The following is an 18,901-nucleotide window of genomic DNA, read 5'->3' on the forward strand; positions in this document are numbered from 1 at the left end:
CAGCCATCTCCTGAGCTACCTCCCTGCTTCTCTCTCTGCCATCCAGTCTGTTCTCCATGCTGCAGAGCAACCCTTCTAGATGATAATCTGATGATGTCCATCTCCCTGCTGGAAAACCCTTAACTGCCCTTAGGGTGAAGCTCGAATTCCTTACCATGACTTTCCACACCCATTGCCCAGGGATCAGGAACTCCTTGCAGTTCCCCAAAATGTGTCAAATTTTGTCTTACCTTCAGAACTTTCCATGTACTCTGCCCCCTGCCTGGGTCACTCTTCCCTGCCTCTTGGTACTTGTTGAGGCAGGCATCTGCATTTATTACCTTTGCTTCCTCACACCTCACTCACAGTACAATCTGGATTCTGTCCTCATTAGTGCCCCAGTGTTTCCCTCAACTAGGTCATGAATAAAAGAAAAAGAAAAACAAGAAAAGGAAAGGAGGAACTTTCCAAAAATTCATATATTGCACTAGCAGGCACCGTGCTCAACACTTCACAAATATTAACTCATTTTTCCTCCCAAGAGCTCCATGTCCTCCAGAACAGCAAAAGGTATCAAAAGGAAGAGGATATCTCCTTCTTTACTTTTCTTCCTGTTTTTTCTGGCAAATTCTTCTTTTTTCCTTTACCAATTTATCCTTCTTTCACAACCAACAAATACCAAAGTTCCTCAAGACTCTGTCATCAGTCTTTTTCCCTTCTCACTCCATAAAGCCTCCCTGGGTGACCTCACTCTCTCCCAAGGCAATTACTATGTACAAGGGGAGGATTTTTCAACTTATTTTCTCAACTCTAGTCCTGATTATATAACTATCTAGCTGTCACAGCTGTTTGGATGCCTTAGGGCATCTCAGACTCACCATCAAAACCTGAGCTCACCATCTCGTCATCCCCCAGTCACCCCTGCTCCCCCACTGTAAACGGCACAAACAGCTTCTCAGGTGTCCAGACTAGAAACCCAGGAGTCATCTTTGACTCTTCCCCTTCCCTCTTTGTCCTGTATCCTTTCAATTTCTATATCTCATAAATTCTGCCTCATAAGTCTTTGTTATACTCCACTCCTTCACCCTTACTAACATCATCCTGGTTTAAGCCACCTCCATCTTCAGCCTTCAGTGCTTTAGTCTACCTCTACTCCAGGCACGCCCTCCCCAGTCTACTCTCTACATATCAGCCAGAATTATCCTTCAAAAAACAGTGCATTTAAGTCTGGGCTATGCCATTTATTGACTGTGTACTCCTGGGAATATCACTCAACTGCCCTAATTCTTGCCTGTCGTATCTATAAAATGGTAACAATAATAATAAATCATAGGATAGGTATTAGTATTTAAGGGAGATGATCCAGAGAAAGTGAGAGAATGGCACACTCTAATAAACTGTGAATGGGAGTCTAAATAGTCATACAAATTTTAAAAGAAATAGCAATAAAGAACTCTCAGTACTATATCATTATATCTCATTTGAAATAAAAAATGAGTTAGTCTATATTTTACAACTTTAATAGGGAAAAATTCTCAGAAAACAATTTAAAAGCTGCTTTTAGCAGATGATACCATATAAAAACATCAAACTGACATGGTGGTTAGTTTTATGTGTCAGCTTGGCTAGGCTATGGTGTCCAGTTGTTAGGTCAAATACTAGTTTAAATGTTGCTTTGAATGTACTTTGTAGTTGTGATTAACATTTGTGATCAGTAGACTTTGAATAAAGGCGATTACCTTCAATAATATGAGTAGGCCTCATATAGAACAAAAGGCTGAGGTTCTAGTAAAGAAGGGAGACTCTGCTTGCATTTTCAGCTGGCCCACCTACCCTATGGATTTCAGACTTGTCAGCCTCCACAACTGTGTGAGCCAATTCCTTAAATAAATCCTTCTCTATCTCTATGTATATATCCAACTGGTTCTGTTTTGGAGAACCCTAACTGACACACTCACAGAGGAATCTTTTAATGATAAACTGGAACAGCAGCTACCAGATGACAATTCTAAGAAACTTCAGGTAAAGATGGCAGAGTGTGGTCAAAAATAACCCCTAATAAGTTATGGTCACATAATCTCTACATAGATAAGCTTTAAAGAATAAACTTTGTCTGTGAAACAAGACTTAAATTATGCACCTGTTGTGAGAAAAGCCACCTTCAGGGAGTCTCGGGTTGTTTGTGGAACAGGCATGGGTAACAGAGGACCGGTAATCCCATGCTCGCCCACTTGGGCACCTATGTGAAGATATTTGTTGAACTTTTACTCTGGGTGGTGTTGTATGTGTCTAGAGCACATAACTAAGCCAGACATTCTCAGAGCTGCTATTCCACTTTTATCTGTGAGAAGCAGTGGGTCAGAACAGCTTTGGTGCCCAGTACATTACCACTTACCTGTAAAAGGTTGTTGATGGATGCATCGTGAAATCCCAGGGCTTGCTCTGCACCTGCCAACTCCCTCAGTATTGGTACACACTCAAGACTTTTTTCACCTCTACTGATCTCAGTATATTCTAAAGCCTCTTGGTAGTGGGGCAGAGCTTCTTTTGATTTCTTCTGACCTTGATATACCCTAAAAAACAAAGGGATTATTTTTTAACTAATTAAAATGGAAGATACTGAAAATAAAAGATGGACTTGACTTTCTGACTCCTGTTTCCCAGATTCGTTTCCTAGGCAGTTAAGCCTTTCTTTGCTCCAAGGAGCAGAAGGGAATAGTGGTTAAGAGGAGAGACATTGGGATAATCAGGAAGATTGAAATCCTGGCTCTATCACTTACTAGGTGTAGGACCTTCAAGTTACTCAATAGTTTTCTCAGTATCTTAAAAACAAAAGAAAAAGCTATGTTAAAAGTAAAGTTATGAAAAACCTAGACAGTGTATTCAAAAGCAGAGACATCACTTTGCCAACAAAGGTCCATATAGTCAAAACTATGGTTTTTCCAGTAGTCATGTATGGATGTGAGAGTTGGACTATAAAGAAGGCTCAGCGCTGAAAAAAATGGATGCTTTTGAACTGTGGTGTTGGAGAAGACTCTTGAGAGTCCCTTGGACAGCAAGGAGATGAAACCAGTCAATCCTAAAGGAAATCAACCCTGAATATTCACTGAAAGGACTGCTGCTGAAGCTGAAGCTCCAATTCTTTGGCTATCTGATGCGAATAGCCAACTCATTGGAAAAGACCCTCACTGGGAAAGGTTGAGGGCAGGAGGAGAAGGGGGTGACAGAGAATGAGATGGTTGGATGGCATCACCGACTCAATGGACACAAGCATGAGCAAACTCCAGAAAACAGTGAGGGACAGAGAAGCCTGGTGTGCTGCAGTCCATGGAGTTGCAAAGAATGGACATGACTTAGCGACTGAACAACAACAACAAGTTAACGATAATAACAGTGCCCACTTCACTGCATTGCTATGAAGATTAAATTAAAGTAGTTAATATTAATAAAAAGAACATCTAGAATAGTCTCTGACACATAGTAAGCACTGTGTAGGTGTTGGTTTAAAAAATACAAAATATTAAAACAACAACAGTAATCAGAAAGCATGCTAAGATGCATCAGCAACTTATAGAAATTATAGAAATTTCCCAGTTTGATGAGGGTGTAAAGCACTCTCATTAACTGTTGGGAAGAATGTAATTTGGGTACAGCTTTTCTATATCAGAGTTATACATATATATGTACACACATTTCTGCTAATTGCACTTTTAGTAGTTTATCTTGAGAAATACTCTGGCACAAGAACTATATATGAGAATGTTTACTGAAGCATTCTTTGTAATAGTGGAGAAGTATAAACCAGTTAAAATACCTCAGTAGATGATTATTAAGTGGGTTATAGTAAGTACATCTACATTGTGGAATGCCATGTAGCCATTAAAGTTAATTTTGATCTGTATTTATCATCATAGAAGTATATCCACTATATATTATTCAGTAAAAAGGCAGATTACAAAAACACTTTATATAATCTTGAAGAAAGTGAAAGTCGCTCAGTCGTGTCTGACTCTTTGTGACTCCATGGTCTATACAGTCCTTGGAATTCTCCAGGCCAGAACACTGGAGTGGGTAGCCTTTCCCTTCTCCAGGGGATCTTCCCATCCCAGGATTGAACCCAGGTCTCTCGCATTGCAGGTGGATTCTTTACCAGCTAAGCCATAATCTTATGCATGTGAAAATTTTGCATCTAATCTACATGTAAACATATGCATACACAGCTATCTAAATGTCACTAAAATGTTAGCAATAGTTATTTCTAAGGAGTTGTGAATGATTTTACTCTTCTTATTTATACTTTATAAATTTCCCAAATTTTCTTCTATAAAAATATATTACTTTTACATGAGAAAAATGTTAATTTAAAGGTGGCAGTGGGAAAATAATCTTGTAGCTTCTTAGGGTAAGGGTCTCTCATATAAAAAATATATATATCTCTATATAGTGTCTACCAAACAGACAATTTCAAAACAATCTTTTCTGAAACACCTGTGAAAATTATTAGAAACTTTTTTTTCATGGAAAATTTTTAGGTACAAAACTCATAATAAAAGAAATCAATCCTTCCTATGTTGCCTCCACCCCAGAATCTTTACTACTAAAAGGGCTTACAATTTCTAATTACCTGAAAACTGAGATGAAATGTGAGAAAGTGACTAAGAGACCATAAAAATGGGTCTTGTTCTTGACTCAATTGTAAAAAAAATTAACAAACAGAAACCTCAATTAAATAGAGTCAGGAGCCCAGAGTCGGGAATTTTCCTGCCTGGGAGGAGAGCAGAGCCCAACAGGAAGAAGACTCCTCCTCATTCCTGGTAAGAACTTAGCCGGTGAAAAGTCATGGACTCTGTGTACCCTGGCTCTCTCAAATTCTTTCCTCTTCTAGAAAAGCATTTTCCTTCCCTTGCCAGGTGGAGTCTTGCATATCGTTCACCATGGTTTCAGACCCCCAGACTGAAATTTTCTGCCAATCCTTTATGAACCTAATTTTTTATTTCTGGAGAAATAACTGGCGGCCTTTTTTTTTTTTTAGGTCAACATAGTCATTGCATACTTTTCACAACTATTTTTCCCTTCAGTAAATTTCAAAGGAAATGACTGATAGAATTACTTTCAGATCTGTGGTTCAAATGATGATAGTGAAATAAAATGTTCATTGAATAGCTTATGAACTGGGATACCTTCTATAATTGTAAAGAGGTTGACAACACAAGAGGAGGTCAGGGATATGTTCCTGGACCAAGAAGCATCTAGGCTGTAACTTGCAGGGACTCTAACCTCGGAAAGGAGGAGATTAATAGACGATCTAGTAATACTGGACTCATCTTCTAACTCTCTTAGTGAGCTTAGAATGTAGTGGATACTAAGTAGCTTTGTTGTTGTTGTTGTTAAGTTGTTCACTTGTGTCCAACTCTTTGCGACCCCACAGACTGCAGTACGACAGGCTTGCCTGTCCTCCACCATCTCCTGGAATTTGCTCAAACTCACATCCATCGAGTCGGTGTTGCCACTTTGTACATATCATATTTTATTTTTTGAGAGAAAATCCACTAGCATCTATGGTGATAGAAAGAGGCTTTGAAACACATGGATGGTAACAAATCACTTAGCCAAACAATTAGATTCCTGGTAGACAAAGATTAAGTAACTGAAAACAGGAGTTAGCATCTGTGGTCTATAGACCAAATCTACTCACTGACTACTTTTGTAGATAAAGTTTTATTGACATAGTCAGGCCCACTTGTTTACTTATTATCAACAGCTGCTTTTGCACTACAATGCAGAGTTGAATAGTTGCAACATACACTATATGGCCTACAAAGGCAAAAACATTTGCTGTCTGGGTCTTTACAGAAAAAGTTTATACACCAACTTTTTGTCTAAAATCTAGAAAAAAGTCACAAACTTTTAAAATGACTTCTGATTTTTTTGACCTAATTTAGCCTAGAGAACTCAGACAATGCCATAGATATTTCATCAAAGGAAAAAAAATTCAACTTCCCCTTTCTTATCTTCATAAATGATGAAGAGTGTGCCAAGGAAGTAAAGAAGAGGTCCTTTGTTTCCAGAGTTGCCTGTAAAAGTCATAGAAGAGTAATAAAGCCAACACAAGTGCCAAGATGATTTCATCTGGGCAACAACTTTAAAAGAAAGCAATATTCACGCTTAGCAATCAAGCTTATAAATGAGGAAAAAATAGAAAAGTACATGAAACAAGGCATATGTTAATTCATATATCAAAAATTCTTTCTTTCCTGAGATAGAACACTGAAGAAAAGTATCTGGGGGCTTGTGAAGCCATCTAGCAACCATCTTAGCCGAAGCATGCACAGCACTCCAAGTTAACACAACAGCATCTTTTCAGGTATCAAAATGTCACCCTTCAGACACACCTGACTCAGAGAGAATTTTCTAGAAAAAAATACAGAGTGAGAGGCAGGGCAATCAATTACAAATACTGCAACAGGAGTAGAAAACCCAAACAGTAGTTTTAGCATCCTTACTAACCAGGACACACAACCTGGGGAAAGAACAAAATGCTTTGAAACTTGGTTTCACCATCTGAACACTGGAGTCCAATGTTTGCTGTGAGAATCAAAGATGTCTGAAAGTGCTTTCAAACTGAAGCCAGCCATACAGGTTGATATGAAATGGCTGCACATAATCAGACTTTTTACTCCTTCTCTTCCAGCCTGTGGTCTCTTTGGAACTGAGAGGCACAGTTTCAGGTTGTTCTCCTGTTGAAACGGGCTCATGTGTGGGCTCAGCTTGTTCCCACCTGCATAAAATTCTACCCAAATAACGGGTAGAGTCAGTCAAACTCATGCCTGCAAGTGAAGCAGGCATTTTCTTATACAACTGGGCTTTTTTAAAAATTGAGAATAATTTACTATAAGAGCAATATATATTCATCATTAAAAGTAAGAAGAGATATTTGAAGTTAAAATATATCAATGTAATCGCAACATCTAAAGATGACTGCTATACACTTTGATACATATACTTCCAGGTGATTTTCTATGCATTTTTTAAAAAAGATCATAATGTTTTAGAACATGTGGAAATGAATGGTATAATATTGCTTTTAGTGGCTGAATGCTGCTATATAAAGTTTGATTGACCATTCATCTTCAAAATTATTTGAAAGTGAAAGTGTTAGTTGCTCAGTCATGTCCGACTCTTTGCAACCCATGACTGTAGCCTGCCAGGCTCCTCTGTCCATGGAATTCTTCAGACAAGAACACTGGAGTGGGTTGCCATTCCTTTCTCCAGAGGATCTTCCTGATCCAGGGACTGAATCCGGGTCTCCCTCATTGCCAGTGGATTCTTTACTGTCTGAGCTACCAGGGAAGTTCCCATCTTCAAAAAATATTATTTAGGACATATTAAAAAATGGATAGTGAAAAATATAGTTTGTGGAAAATTTTTACAAATCATATTTCTGATGAGGGACTTGAATCCAGAATATATAAAGAACTCTTACAATAGTAATAAAAGATAAATAACCCAATTTAAAAATGAGCAAAACATCTGAACAGTCATTTCTCTGAAGAAGATGCACACATAAAGAGATGTTCATCATAAGTCATCAAGACAATGCAAATCAAAATTACAATGAGACACCACTTTACATCCATTAGGACGGTGGCTATAATAACAATGATTTTTAAAATGATAGTAACAGTGTTGACAAGGATGTGGAGAAACTGGATCCTCACACACTGCTGGTGGGTATGGAAAATGGTACAGTTACTTTGGAAAACAGTGTCAGTTGCTCAAAAGTTTAAACATAGAATTACTAGATGACCTCTCAATCCACTACTAGGTATACACCCAAAAGAAATGAAAACATACATCAACATAAAGACTTTTACACGAATGTTCATAACTGCACGTTCAGAAGAGACAAAAAGTAGAAACAACCCAAATATCCACCAACTAACTGAAGAATGAATAAACAAAATGTGGTATGTTCACGCAATAAAAGGTTATTTGGCCATAAAAGGGAAGTTTTGATATATGTTACAACACAGATGAACCTTGAAAAAATTATGCTAAGTGAAAGGGGCCAGTCACAGAAGACCACATACGGTAAGGTTCCATTCATGTGAATTGTCCATAACAGGCAAATCCATACAGACTGAAAGTAGATTAGTAGTTGCCAGGGGTTGGGGAACTTGAGAATGGGGAGAGACTGCTAACGGAATGAAAATGTAAAATTGCTTGTGGTGATGGTTGCATACTAAAAACAATCGAATTGTATACTTTAATTGGGTGAACTGTATGGTATGTGAATTATATTTAAATAAACGTTATTTTTGAAAAGTTTGTGAACATTTGGAAGCAAAATGAATTACAGATGAGACTCAGTAATAGCCATTAATAACTGTACTAAAATTGTTAAACAAAAATGAAAATGTTTTAAGCTTAACATCATCTGCAAGCTAGACATTACTCCTAACTTACTCATTTAAAGCAGGTCAGAAAGATATGTGGGTTTTGGCTCTAAATTGGTCCTGATTCACTGGATGATCCTACTGATCTCTTTTGGGGGGTGGGTTGGAACAGGTCCGGCTGCACCTGACACTCAGCACAGTGGGCATGTCCAGGGGGCTGCCACAGGGATGCCACGGGGGTGCCATGAGTCAGGCTTGAACACTGAGCTACTGGTCTCTCTTGAGCCTCACAGAGCTGTTGGCCATGTCTCCTGAGGAGCTCTATCTACGTCCTGGAGATCTCCAGGGGAAAGCCTTGCTCTGTGCAAAGCAGTAAATTCACAGAAAGAAAAGACAACAAAAATATTTTTAATGGCATGCTCTAGTAAATCAATTACACAATAAGTTTAAATATGTTAATATATTTCATATCATGACCCCAGATGCGGAAGAATCTAGAAATAGGTGATAAACCTGGAGTCTTTTCCCATCAGCTGATTGATTCAAGCCAACAAGCTGTGGTTAAGGAAATTAGCCAAGTACTGGTAGGTCAGAGAAGAAAAATTAATTCAGTGTGGCTCCCAACTCCCAGATTAGCAGAATTCACAGCGGGACAACATGGGGCTGGAACAGAAACCCCAATCCTGCAGCCCAAAGCTGAGTGAAGCACATCAGGCCATCTGGGGGGAAATGGATGAATTTGGAGACGTACCAGCGGTTCTGCCGGGACCCTGGTTTCCCTGAACTTGATGAGTTCAGATGACTCATGAGAGTCATCTAAACATTCCCGTTTGGCTTCCATGATGCCGGTTCTCTTTCAGCCCCTAGCTGTGCCATGTCTACCTTCCCTGTGGATCTTTGCTCATCCTTCTATCTGGAGTGTTCTTCCTGCCATTTTTGCCTGGCTAACTGCCATTCATCTTTCTATCATCTCTCTTCCAGTTTCAGTTTGGCTGTCTCCTCCTTAAGTAGCCTTCCCTGCAAGGGCCAGAACTAGAGAGAGACCAGGGAGACATGTAGGACACATCATTTAAGGAGGTGCTCATGCTCAGGGTTGGAAAAGAGCAGGGCTGGCATCCAAGTGTGAGTGTCTCCTTAAATGGTGTGGTCTGGGCACCTGGCTTCCTCATCCTAGTGCTGGCTCAGTTCCCGGACATCCCAAGCTGGGCTGGGCGCCTCTGGGAACACCTGACTGTGCTCCCACAGAACCGTGAACCTCCCTGCTCTAGATACATCTCTCATATTGAATTACAAGTGCCTGGAGGCTCAGCACTAATCCCTTTTGGGCAGGACTCTGAAAAAACAGGCCAAGTCTGCCACATTCATCCCGACATCCCCAGCACCTTGCGGTGTCTAACACACAGCGGGTGCTCGTTGTCTATGGAAGGAGAAAGGAGGGAAGACAGACGGAAAAACCTGCAGATTCATTGACTTTGAGGCTATAGTTCTTACCTTAATTTTCACAGATGTTTGGAATAAATTTTAGGGAAAATATTCAAGAAAGGAACATATTTTCACATTGATTTAGTAGCAAAAATATTAGACTGTTGCTCTAATTAAAGATTGAAGAAATTATTGAAATTTTATAAAGGGTTAGGGTAGAAACCTTGCAAGAACCTATTAGGCATTGAGTTGTATACCCCCAACCCAAATTCACCCTCAGTACACCTCACTCCTCATCCTCAGTACCTCAAAATGTGACTTTATTTGGAGATAGTATCATTGCAGACATAATTAACTATATTAAGAAAATGTCATACTGGATAATATTTGCAACCCCGTGGACTATATAGGCCACCAGGCTTCTCTGTCCATGGAATTCTCCAGGCAAGAATACTAGAGTGGATAGCTGTTCCCTTCTCCAGGGGATCTTCCTGACCCAGGGATCAAATCTGGGTCTCCTGCATGGCAGGTGGATTCTTTACCATCTGATCCACCAGGGAAGCCCCACTATAACTGGTACCCTTATAAAAAGGAGAAATTTGGATACAGAGACACAGGGAGAATGCCACGTGAACACAAAAGCAGAGACTGGTGTGATGTGTCTGTCAGACAAGGAACACCAAAGTTGCCGGTTAGGAGAGAGTCGTGGAGCACCTCATATTTCCCAGAAAGAACCAACATCGCCCAGGTGTTCGTCTCAGACATCCAGCCTTCAGAACTGAGAGAGAATAACTTTCTGTTAAGTCACCTCACTGGCAGTGCTTTGTTATGGCAGCCCTAACAAACTAGAGCAGAACTCCTGTTGGCTGACTCCAGGCTCAGAGATTTTCCTTTCATCAGTACCCTAACAGATGAATACTGGGTGTGCTCACCCAGGGCAGCTAGTTAGATAGGGAAGCACCAATTTTTCTTTTTTAAATCACATTGTGGTCAAGTCCAAGTGGTAACTTTCCATTACTTCACTGTCTGGAAATTTAATTTGAGTATCCGCAGAGAAGGAGACCTGGAAGGAGGCAATTTCAGCAGGAACAAACATATGGCTTTCATTGACAATAGTTTTGCCCTTATTACAAGAATGTCTTCATGATGGCACAGACCTCATGAATCCAATGACATCCAACAAGCTGTTAGCGGGAGGCCCAGCCCTGAAGGGACATAGTCACACATGAAAGTGACCTGTTGCCATTTCTGAACTCTCTAAGTTTAAAAGATTTTTGTCAAACTACCCTTGGCCTCACATTTCAAACCCTAGAGAATTCTTCAGACTCTGAGTCCTTGTTTCATCTGTAGGTAAAGCTATGTACCTCCTCATTTAATTTAATAATAATTTTATCCAAAGTGAAAAAATCAGATCCCTCATACCATGTACACAAAAGTTCCAAGTGACTTGGAGACCTCAATTTAAAAAGCAAAGCTTTTATCTGTTTGAGAGAAAATATAAGGAAAAGTAATTCCATGATTTGGGAATATGGAAGGGCTTCCACGTTGGCTCAGACGGTAAAGAATCCACCTGTAACGCAGAAGAAACCAGTTTGATCACTGGGGCAGGAAGATCCCCTGGAGAAGGGAATACCTACTCCAGTATTCTTGCCTGGAGAATTCCATGGACAGAGGAGCCTAGAGGGCTACAATTCATGGGGTTGCAAAGAGTTGAACACTGCAAAGAGTGACTAACACTTTTTTTTCACTTCAACTCCCTGATTTTGAGATAGGTAATGACTTCTTAAATAAGTTACAGATCATAATGAAAGAGGTTTGGTAAATTAGGTCACATTAAAAATAAAAATTCCTGTGCATCAAAATTCATCATAAAGAAAGTGGGAAGCCAGACTACACATTAGGGTACACACAGTATATGTAAGCAGCAAATAACATGTCATCAGAAATTGCAAGAATGTCTACAAGTCAATAAGAAAGATGCAAATAGCTCAGTTAAAAAATTGAGTAAAAGAAATGAGTAGACATTTCACAGAAGAGAAATTCTAAATGTCCAGCAGATGTATGAAAAGATGTCAAATCTCACTATTAGGAAAATGCAATTAGAGAAGTTACATGATCGGCAAAGACAAAATGTCTGACAAGATCAAGTGTTAACAAGGATGTGGAGTAACGGGAATTACTGCTGGTGAGAGCACAAACTGGTGGAAAGCAAACTCAGTAAAGGTGATGATGTGGATACTTGTCAATAAAGCTATTCCACTCCTCAGCAAATACCTCAAGAGATAATCTTGTACATGTGCCCATGGAGACATGTATAAGAATGATGAAATCCGAAGCAATCCAGGTGTTCACCGTCAGAGAATGTATAAGTAAATTAAAGTCAGAGTAAACATGATATGAAGGTTTAAAATGAATAGACTAGTATCAATTGATGTGCATACATCTCAAAAACAGAAAAGTAATGGGGGGAAAAGCAAGCTACAGAAGGAAACATATATACGAGGTATAAAAATAAGAAAAATAATACTGTATATTTTTATGGTTATACAAATATAGATTCAGAGGAATGAAAAACACAAAATTCAATATCACAATTGCCTATAACATAGGGAGAAAGAAACAGGATTAAGAAGAAAGCATAACAGGCTTCCATTTATCTGCAGTGTTCTACTTGGAAACTTGGTGGCATGTACACGAGTATTCATAGAACATCTTTAATTTTATATGCCTGAGATATTTGGTTAAAATATTTGTTTAGTGTGTGCAGAGAATGGGGTAGGGGCACATTCTACCCTCATCCTTTGAAGCTGCTGCTGCATGCTATTCCAGGGTCCTGGCACTATCAGCCAGAAATGGAGGCTATCAAGCTAATGCAATCTACAATGAGCCTTCTGGAGCTCATTGAGGGTACACTGTTCACATAAAAGAAAATACAAAACAGAAAATAAAATTACTTACCTTCACAATATATTTAATGAAAAAAGGGATTGAGGGAGTACTACATCAGGAAATAACTAAATTATAGTGTTACCTCCATTTCCAACTCATTTAAAGCATCAGTCAATTTCAGGCAATCTGGTTTGTCTCCATCTGCTCATAAGTAACGTGTGGGAGAACAACACTGTCTCCTTTTCTTTCCTATCTACCTGCCAGGGATGTTTTGAGGATTTATTATCTAGTGGGCCCATAACGTGTTTGGGCACCTTTAGGAAACACTAGAGACAGATGAAAAGAGAGAGAATTTTGAACAACACAATGCGGCAGTACGTTAATTTGGCAGGGCCACAATTTAAACCACAGCATATTTTATTAAATGAAAATGTATCTGTGGTACCTCTACAGAGCACATGACAAGACACTGTCTCATTTCAGATGAGCTTCAGAAGGACCCCACGGGGACGGAGACTTGTTTTAATCCGCAACAAACAAGTGAAATCCCCTCTGATATTACTAAAGCAATTGGAGGTTTCCTTTTATTTATTTAGAGTGCATTTTTAGTAGCATTTTATTCAGAATTTGACACTATATTCTGCACTATAGAAAGTAACTTTAAAAGATCTAAATAGGTATGTGTACCTAGGAGTTAAATATTCTTTAAACCACAAGAATGGGTGACAATCTAGTTGTATACATCCAGTCTTTCCTATCATAACTGATTTTTCTTGGAGAATATTAGGATACTGGTATGAAAATACCAGTTTCTCTTCCAAATTGTGACTTCTTTGTCTTTTGGATAAATCTCTGTGCAGCCCCAAGGCCTGTGAGGATTTAAATGTATTTTTATTTATTTACTTACTTGGCTGCCTCGGGTCTTAGCCGAGGCACACAGCACTTTTGTCGCGGTGCACAGACTCCCTCATGCCACTCTGCTGGCGTGCAGGCTCCGCGGGTGCTGCCTGCGGGCCTCAGGAGCTGTGGTGTGTGTTGCTCCGTAGCATGAGGGATCTTAGTTCCAGACCAGGGATCAAGCCCACGTCCCCGGCATTGCAAGGTGGATTCTTAAGCACTAGACCACCAGAAAAGTCCTGAGGGTTTCCTTTTCAAAGCTCGAGAATTTGGCAAGAATACTGAGCACCAGTGAAGGGCACAGGCCTTGTGGGAATGTTGCTGATGATGCAAATCGAATGAAAAAATCAATCTTGAAAGAGGAAAAGTAGGGTTTTCTAGAGTCAAATGAGAAAATGTCTTCATCTGGGTCTCCTGCTACCATCTGGCATACAGAGGTAAAGGCTGTGTTCTAAGGAGGGTATTGTCAGTTTTCCATTCTGCACAGTGAGTGGGATCCGTGCTGCGGTGAGGAGTGTAGACACCAGAGTTGGACCAAGACCTGGCTCTACCCTGCTACTTCTCAGCTTTGTGACCCTGGGAAACGACCTCAACTCCTCTCAGCTTCAGTGCCTTCATTTGAAAATGAGACTGTGAAGGGTGCCACCTCATACGGAGGACTGCAGGTTAAACGACGAGGTGAGGCCTGCAAAGCACCAAGCAACAGCCTGACACAGAAGGTGGTCAAGCATTGCTAGTTAGTGTGGTTGTTTAAAATCATTATTAAGTGTATATGTTTAAGGGAAATGTATATTATACAGATAGAGTGTTAGGAAAAGACAGAAATGCAGTTCTCTGAAACAGTAAAGCTGTTTGAAGAAAATGAAAACACTAATTTGAAAAGATATAGGTACCCCAATGTTCATAGCAGTATTATTTACAATAACCAGGATATAGAAGGGGCTTCCCAGGTGGCAATAGTGGTAAAGAATTTGCCTGCCAATGCAGGAGACACAAGAGACATGGGTTCGATCCCTGGGTCAGGAAGATTCCATAGAGTAGGAAATGGCAACCCATTCCAATATTCTTGCCTGGCAAATTCCATAGACAGAAGAACCTGGTAGGTTACAGTCCATGGGGTTGCAAAGAGTCAGACATGACTGAGGACACATTACACACATACATAAGCTATAGACAGATGCCACCTATGTGCCTATCAACAGATGAATGAATAAAGAAGATGTGAGACACATACACACACAAAATGGAATACTACTCAGATGTGAAAAGAATAAAATTCTGTAAGAGAGATTATTATGCTTAGTGAAATAAGTCAGAACAAGACAAGTACACTCTATATTATCACTTATATGTGGAGCGAAAAAATAAAAGAATCAGATGAATAGAACAAGACAGGAGCAGACCCACAGGTATAAAGAACAAACTAGTGGTTACCCAGGGGGAGAGGCGTGAGGGGAGGGACAAGACAGGAGCAGGGGAGTAAGAGGCACAAACTACTAAGTATAAAGTAGGTAAGTAACAAACATACATTGTACAGCACAGGGAAATTTAGCCAGTATTTTGTAATAACGTAAAATGAAGTACAGCCTATAAAAATATTGAATCAGTATGTTGTACACTTGAAACTAATATAATATTATAAATCAGTTATACTTCAACAAAAAATAAAAATAGTAAAGCTTTAGAGGATTCAATAATAAAAAAAAATTGATAAAAGTCTATGAAAGTAATGGCTGGAGGAGTCAAGATGGCAAGATAGGAGGATGTGGAATTCATCTCTCTTCACAAATACATCAAGAATTACATCTGCAAATGGAATAATCCTCACTGAGCAAAACATTAGCAGAAGACTTCAGACACCTAAAAGGACAAAACAAAATCTTCTTGCAATAGGTAGGATGAAAGAAAGAAAAAAAGAAAAGAGGAATCAGAAAAGAGACCAGGATCCTTAGTGGGACACTAAAGGTGAGAAGACATTCCCGCACTCAAAAAAACCCCCTCATGGTGGGGAAATCAGCTGGGACAGAAAAGGAACTTTGGGGGATCAAAGGAGAACACAGCAATGGACGTGGAAGGCAAGACAAAGTAAGAATTGTGTGCGTGATCTGTATTGCAGCCCTACACACACCAACCTGAGCTGTGTCTCCTGTTGGGGTGCTAGGCGCTGGAAAGTAGGGTGTGGACCCAGGGAGGGGACAGTTACTGGCTGTGAAAAGCCCGAAGGGACAGGAATAAAGAGCTCCACGACCAGGAAAGTTTGCAGAAGCCCATGATACCATAGAAGCAAGGCATCCTTGAGTGGCATGCACAGGCAGGGAAGCCATCATAACCCACTTCCCCACTGCTGGTTCTGTCTCCTAGAGCACTCAGAGGGGCACCCAACTGGTCAGGCTCCCCTATCCCTCGAACAAAGGCCTCCTCCATCCAGGAAGCGTCCAGGGTCATGAGAGCCGCCCATGGCAAAGCCTCCTCTGGAATCAGCCCTGGGTGCACTTGCCTGAGACAGGAATCCACCAGTGCTGGTGGGGGCTGAGTTCTGAAGTGTAGGGTGAGGAGAGTGGTTTCAGGGAGAGGACCACAGCTGGTTGTGCAGATACAAAAGAGCAGATGTGAGTGAGGATCTCTATAGCCGGAAATGCTGCTAAAGGAAGCGTGGTCTGCCTAGGAACCTATGTGTGTGCCATTGTTGAGTGATGGGCAATGGGTGGAGCCCCCCTCCCCCCAGCGCCCACACCTCAGCCCCTGCCTCCATGGGCACTGGGAGGCACCCCACCAGAAAAACCATGTTCTGACGTGGGAAACCTCCCGCAGCCTGGACTCGGACAGGATTGACAGATTAATAGCTTTTCCTTGATTCCAGTCCACTGCAACTGCCTGACACTTGCTTCAGTCTGTTGCACCTGCCTGCTGGTTTCCACCTCCACAGGCACTTGACATACACCCCAGTTTGGCCGCGATATCCCTCCCTGGCCTAAGTGAGTAGACAGACAGTGTCACTCTGTTGGGCTTGACTCTCTGTGACCCCAGGACTGCAGCTCACCAAGCTCCTCTGTCCATGGGATTTTCCAGGCAAGAATACTAGAATGGTGTGCGATTTCCTACTTCAGGGTATCTTGCCAACCCAGCGATCAAACCTATCACTCTTGCATCTCTTGCACTGGCAGGTGGATTCTTTACCACTAGTACAACCTGGGAAGCACCCCACCCTCCACGTGAGTAAGTATGCCCCTATTAGTCACTGCTTTTACTCCCTCTTGCCTATGGGCCTGAGGGTGGAGCTCACACCAAGGTAAGGGTGAAATCAAAGATGAGCCCCAGGGGTGCTGCAGCTAAGAAGAGGAAAGAAAATCTCTCCAAGCAGTTGTACAAGCTGTGGATTAAATCTCCGTGAGCTGCTTGGTAAATCCTGCATCTTTGGAATATCTGAATGGACAATGAGTGTCCCCACAACTGAGACTGGTCTCGCTTTAGTAGCAGTGAACTTTGGGGCAAGTTCATGAAGGAGTTATGTCAGATCAGAGTCTAAGCTGCTCAAACAGTGCCCACCAGTGGTCCAGAGTTCTACCCAGAGGTACTGAAGGGCCTCCTGGGGAGGCAGGGGTTGACTGTGGCTCATTGTGGGAGCAAGAACACTGACGGTAGTGCAGTTCAGCCGCTCACTTGTGTCTGACTCTTTGCGACCCCATGGACTGCAGCACACCAGGCCTCCCTGTCCACTGACAGTAGAGGCCCCAGGAAAATATTATTATTACTATTATTCTTTTCTGTTTGTGTCATTTTGTTCAGTTGTTTTTATTATTTATTATTTGTATTTTAAATGTATTTTTAAATACATTTAAAATTTTGTTTTTATGTGCTTGTTTTATGTTTTCTTTGTTTTTTTTTTTAGTTCGCATTCTGTTTTTGTTTTCGTTAGTTCAGTCTTTCTTGATGTTTGCATTTTTTAGTTCCTTGTTCTTTTGTTTTTCGGGGTTTTTCTTGTTTGTTTTTTTTTTTTTTTTTTGGTTTGTTTCCTTGTTTGTTTCTATTTTTTTGGTTTTGTTTTTATCATTTGTCTTGAGTTTGGATTGTCTTTGCTTCCCTTTTTTTCTTTCATGCTGTGCAGCTTGCAGGCTTCTTGATTCCCTGACCAGGGGTCAAGCCTGGGCCTTCAGGCTGGGTGCATCAAGTCTAGGATGTAGGACCACCAGAGCATTCCTGGGCCCAGGGAATATTAATCGGCATGTGTTCTCCCAGAGGTATCCATGTTGACACCAAGACCTGGCTCTACACAACTGCCTGCAGGCTCCAGTGCTGGACACCTCGTGCCAAACAACCAGCAAGATGGGATCACAGACCTACCCATCATCACACATGCTGCCTAAAGTCATGCTTAGCTTGCAGACACCCCAAAACACCATGTAATGTGGCCCTGTTCATCAGAGGGAAAAGTCTCAGCTTCACACACCGGAGCACAGGCACCAGCCCCCCCACCAGGAAGACTACACAAGTCCCTGGACCAAGCTCACCCTCCAGGGCATAGACAACAGAAGCAAGTGGAACTATGGCTCTGCACGCTGTGTACAGGAGACCACAAACATAGTACGTCAGACAAAAGGAGACGACAGAGAAGTATTCTGCAGATGAAGAAGCGAGGTTAAAAAAACCACACGACCAAGTAAATAAAGATGAAATAGGCAATCTACCTGAAAATGAATTCAGGCAATGATGATAAAGATGACCCAAGTTCTTGTAAACAGAATGGAGGCACACATTGAGAAGACACAAGAAATGTTTAACAAGAACCTAGAAAAACTAAAGAACAAATAATCAGTGATGGATGGCATGATAACCGAAATGAAAAAAATACACTGGAAAGAATCAACAGCAGAATATCTGAGGCAGAAGAACAGATAGTGAGCTGGAAGACAATGGCAGAAATAGCTGCCATGGACCAGAATAAAGGATGAAAACAAATGAGGACATCCTAGAGACCTTTGGAACAACATTAAAAGCACCAACATTCAAATTAAAGAGGTTCTAGAAGAAGAGAAAGAAAAAGGGACTGAGAAAATGTTTGAAGAGATTATAGTGGAAAACTTCCCTAACATGGAAAATGAAATAGTCACCCAAGTCCAGGAAGTGCAGAGTCCCATACAGGTAAACTCAAGGAGAAACACACCAAGACGTGTATTAATCAAATAAAAATTTAAAACAAAAGAATATTAAAAGCAGCAAGGAAAAAGCAACAAGTAACATACAAGAGAATCCCTATAAAGTTATCAGCTGATTTTTCAGCAGAAACTCCGCAAGCCAGAAAGAAATGGCAGGATATATTT

General features: G+C 40.7%; 1 protein-coding gene across 48 annotated transcripts in view; it reads right to left on the minus strand.

Annotated features, from left to right (window-relative positions):
• TTC23 (tetratricopeptide repeat domain 23) overlaps positions 1-18,901 on the minus strand; it is a 140,294-nt gene that overhangs the window by 49,196 nt on the left and 72,197 nt on the right. For all 48 annotated transcript variants that reach the window (XM_081551275.1, XM_081551259.1, XM_081551253.1 and 45 more), the window contains one exon: positions 2,375-2,552. In XM_081551275.1, the coding sequence (XP_081407401.1) occupies positions 2,375-2,552 (178 nt within the window). The remainder of the gene's footprint in view (positions 1-2,374; positions 2,553-18,901) is intronic.

Source organism: Giraffa tippelskirchi, chromosome 12 (assembly GCF_054371585.1).
Source record: "Giraffa tippelskirchi isolate mGirTip1 chromosome 12, T2T-mGirTip1v1.2.pri, whole genome shotgun sequence".
In the NCBI taxonomy this organism is placed as follows: domain Eukaryota; kingdom Metazoa; phylum Chordata; class Mammalia; order Artiodactyla; family Giraffidae; genus Giraffa; species Giraffa tippelskirchi.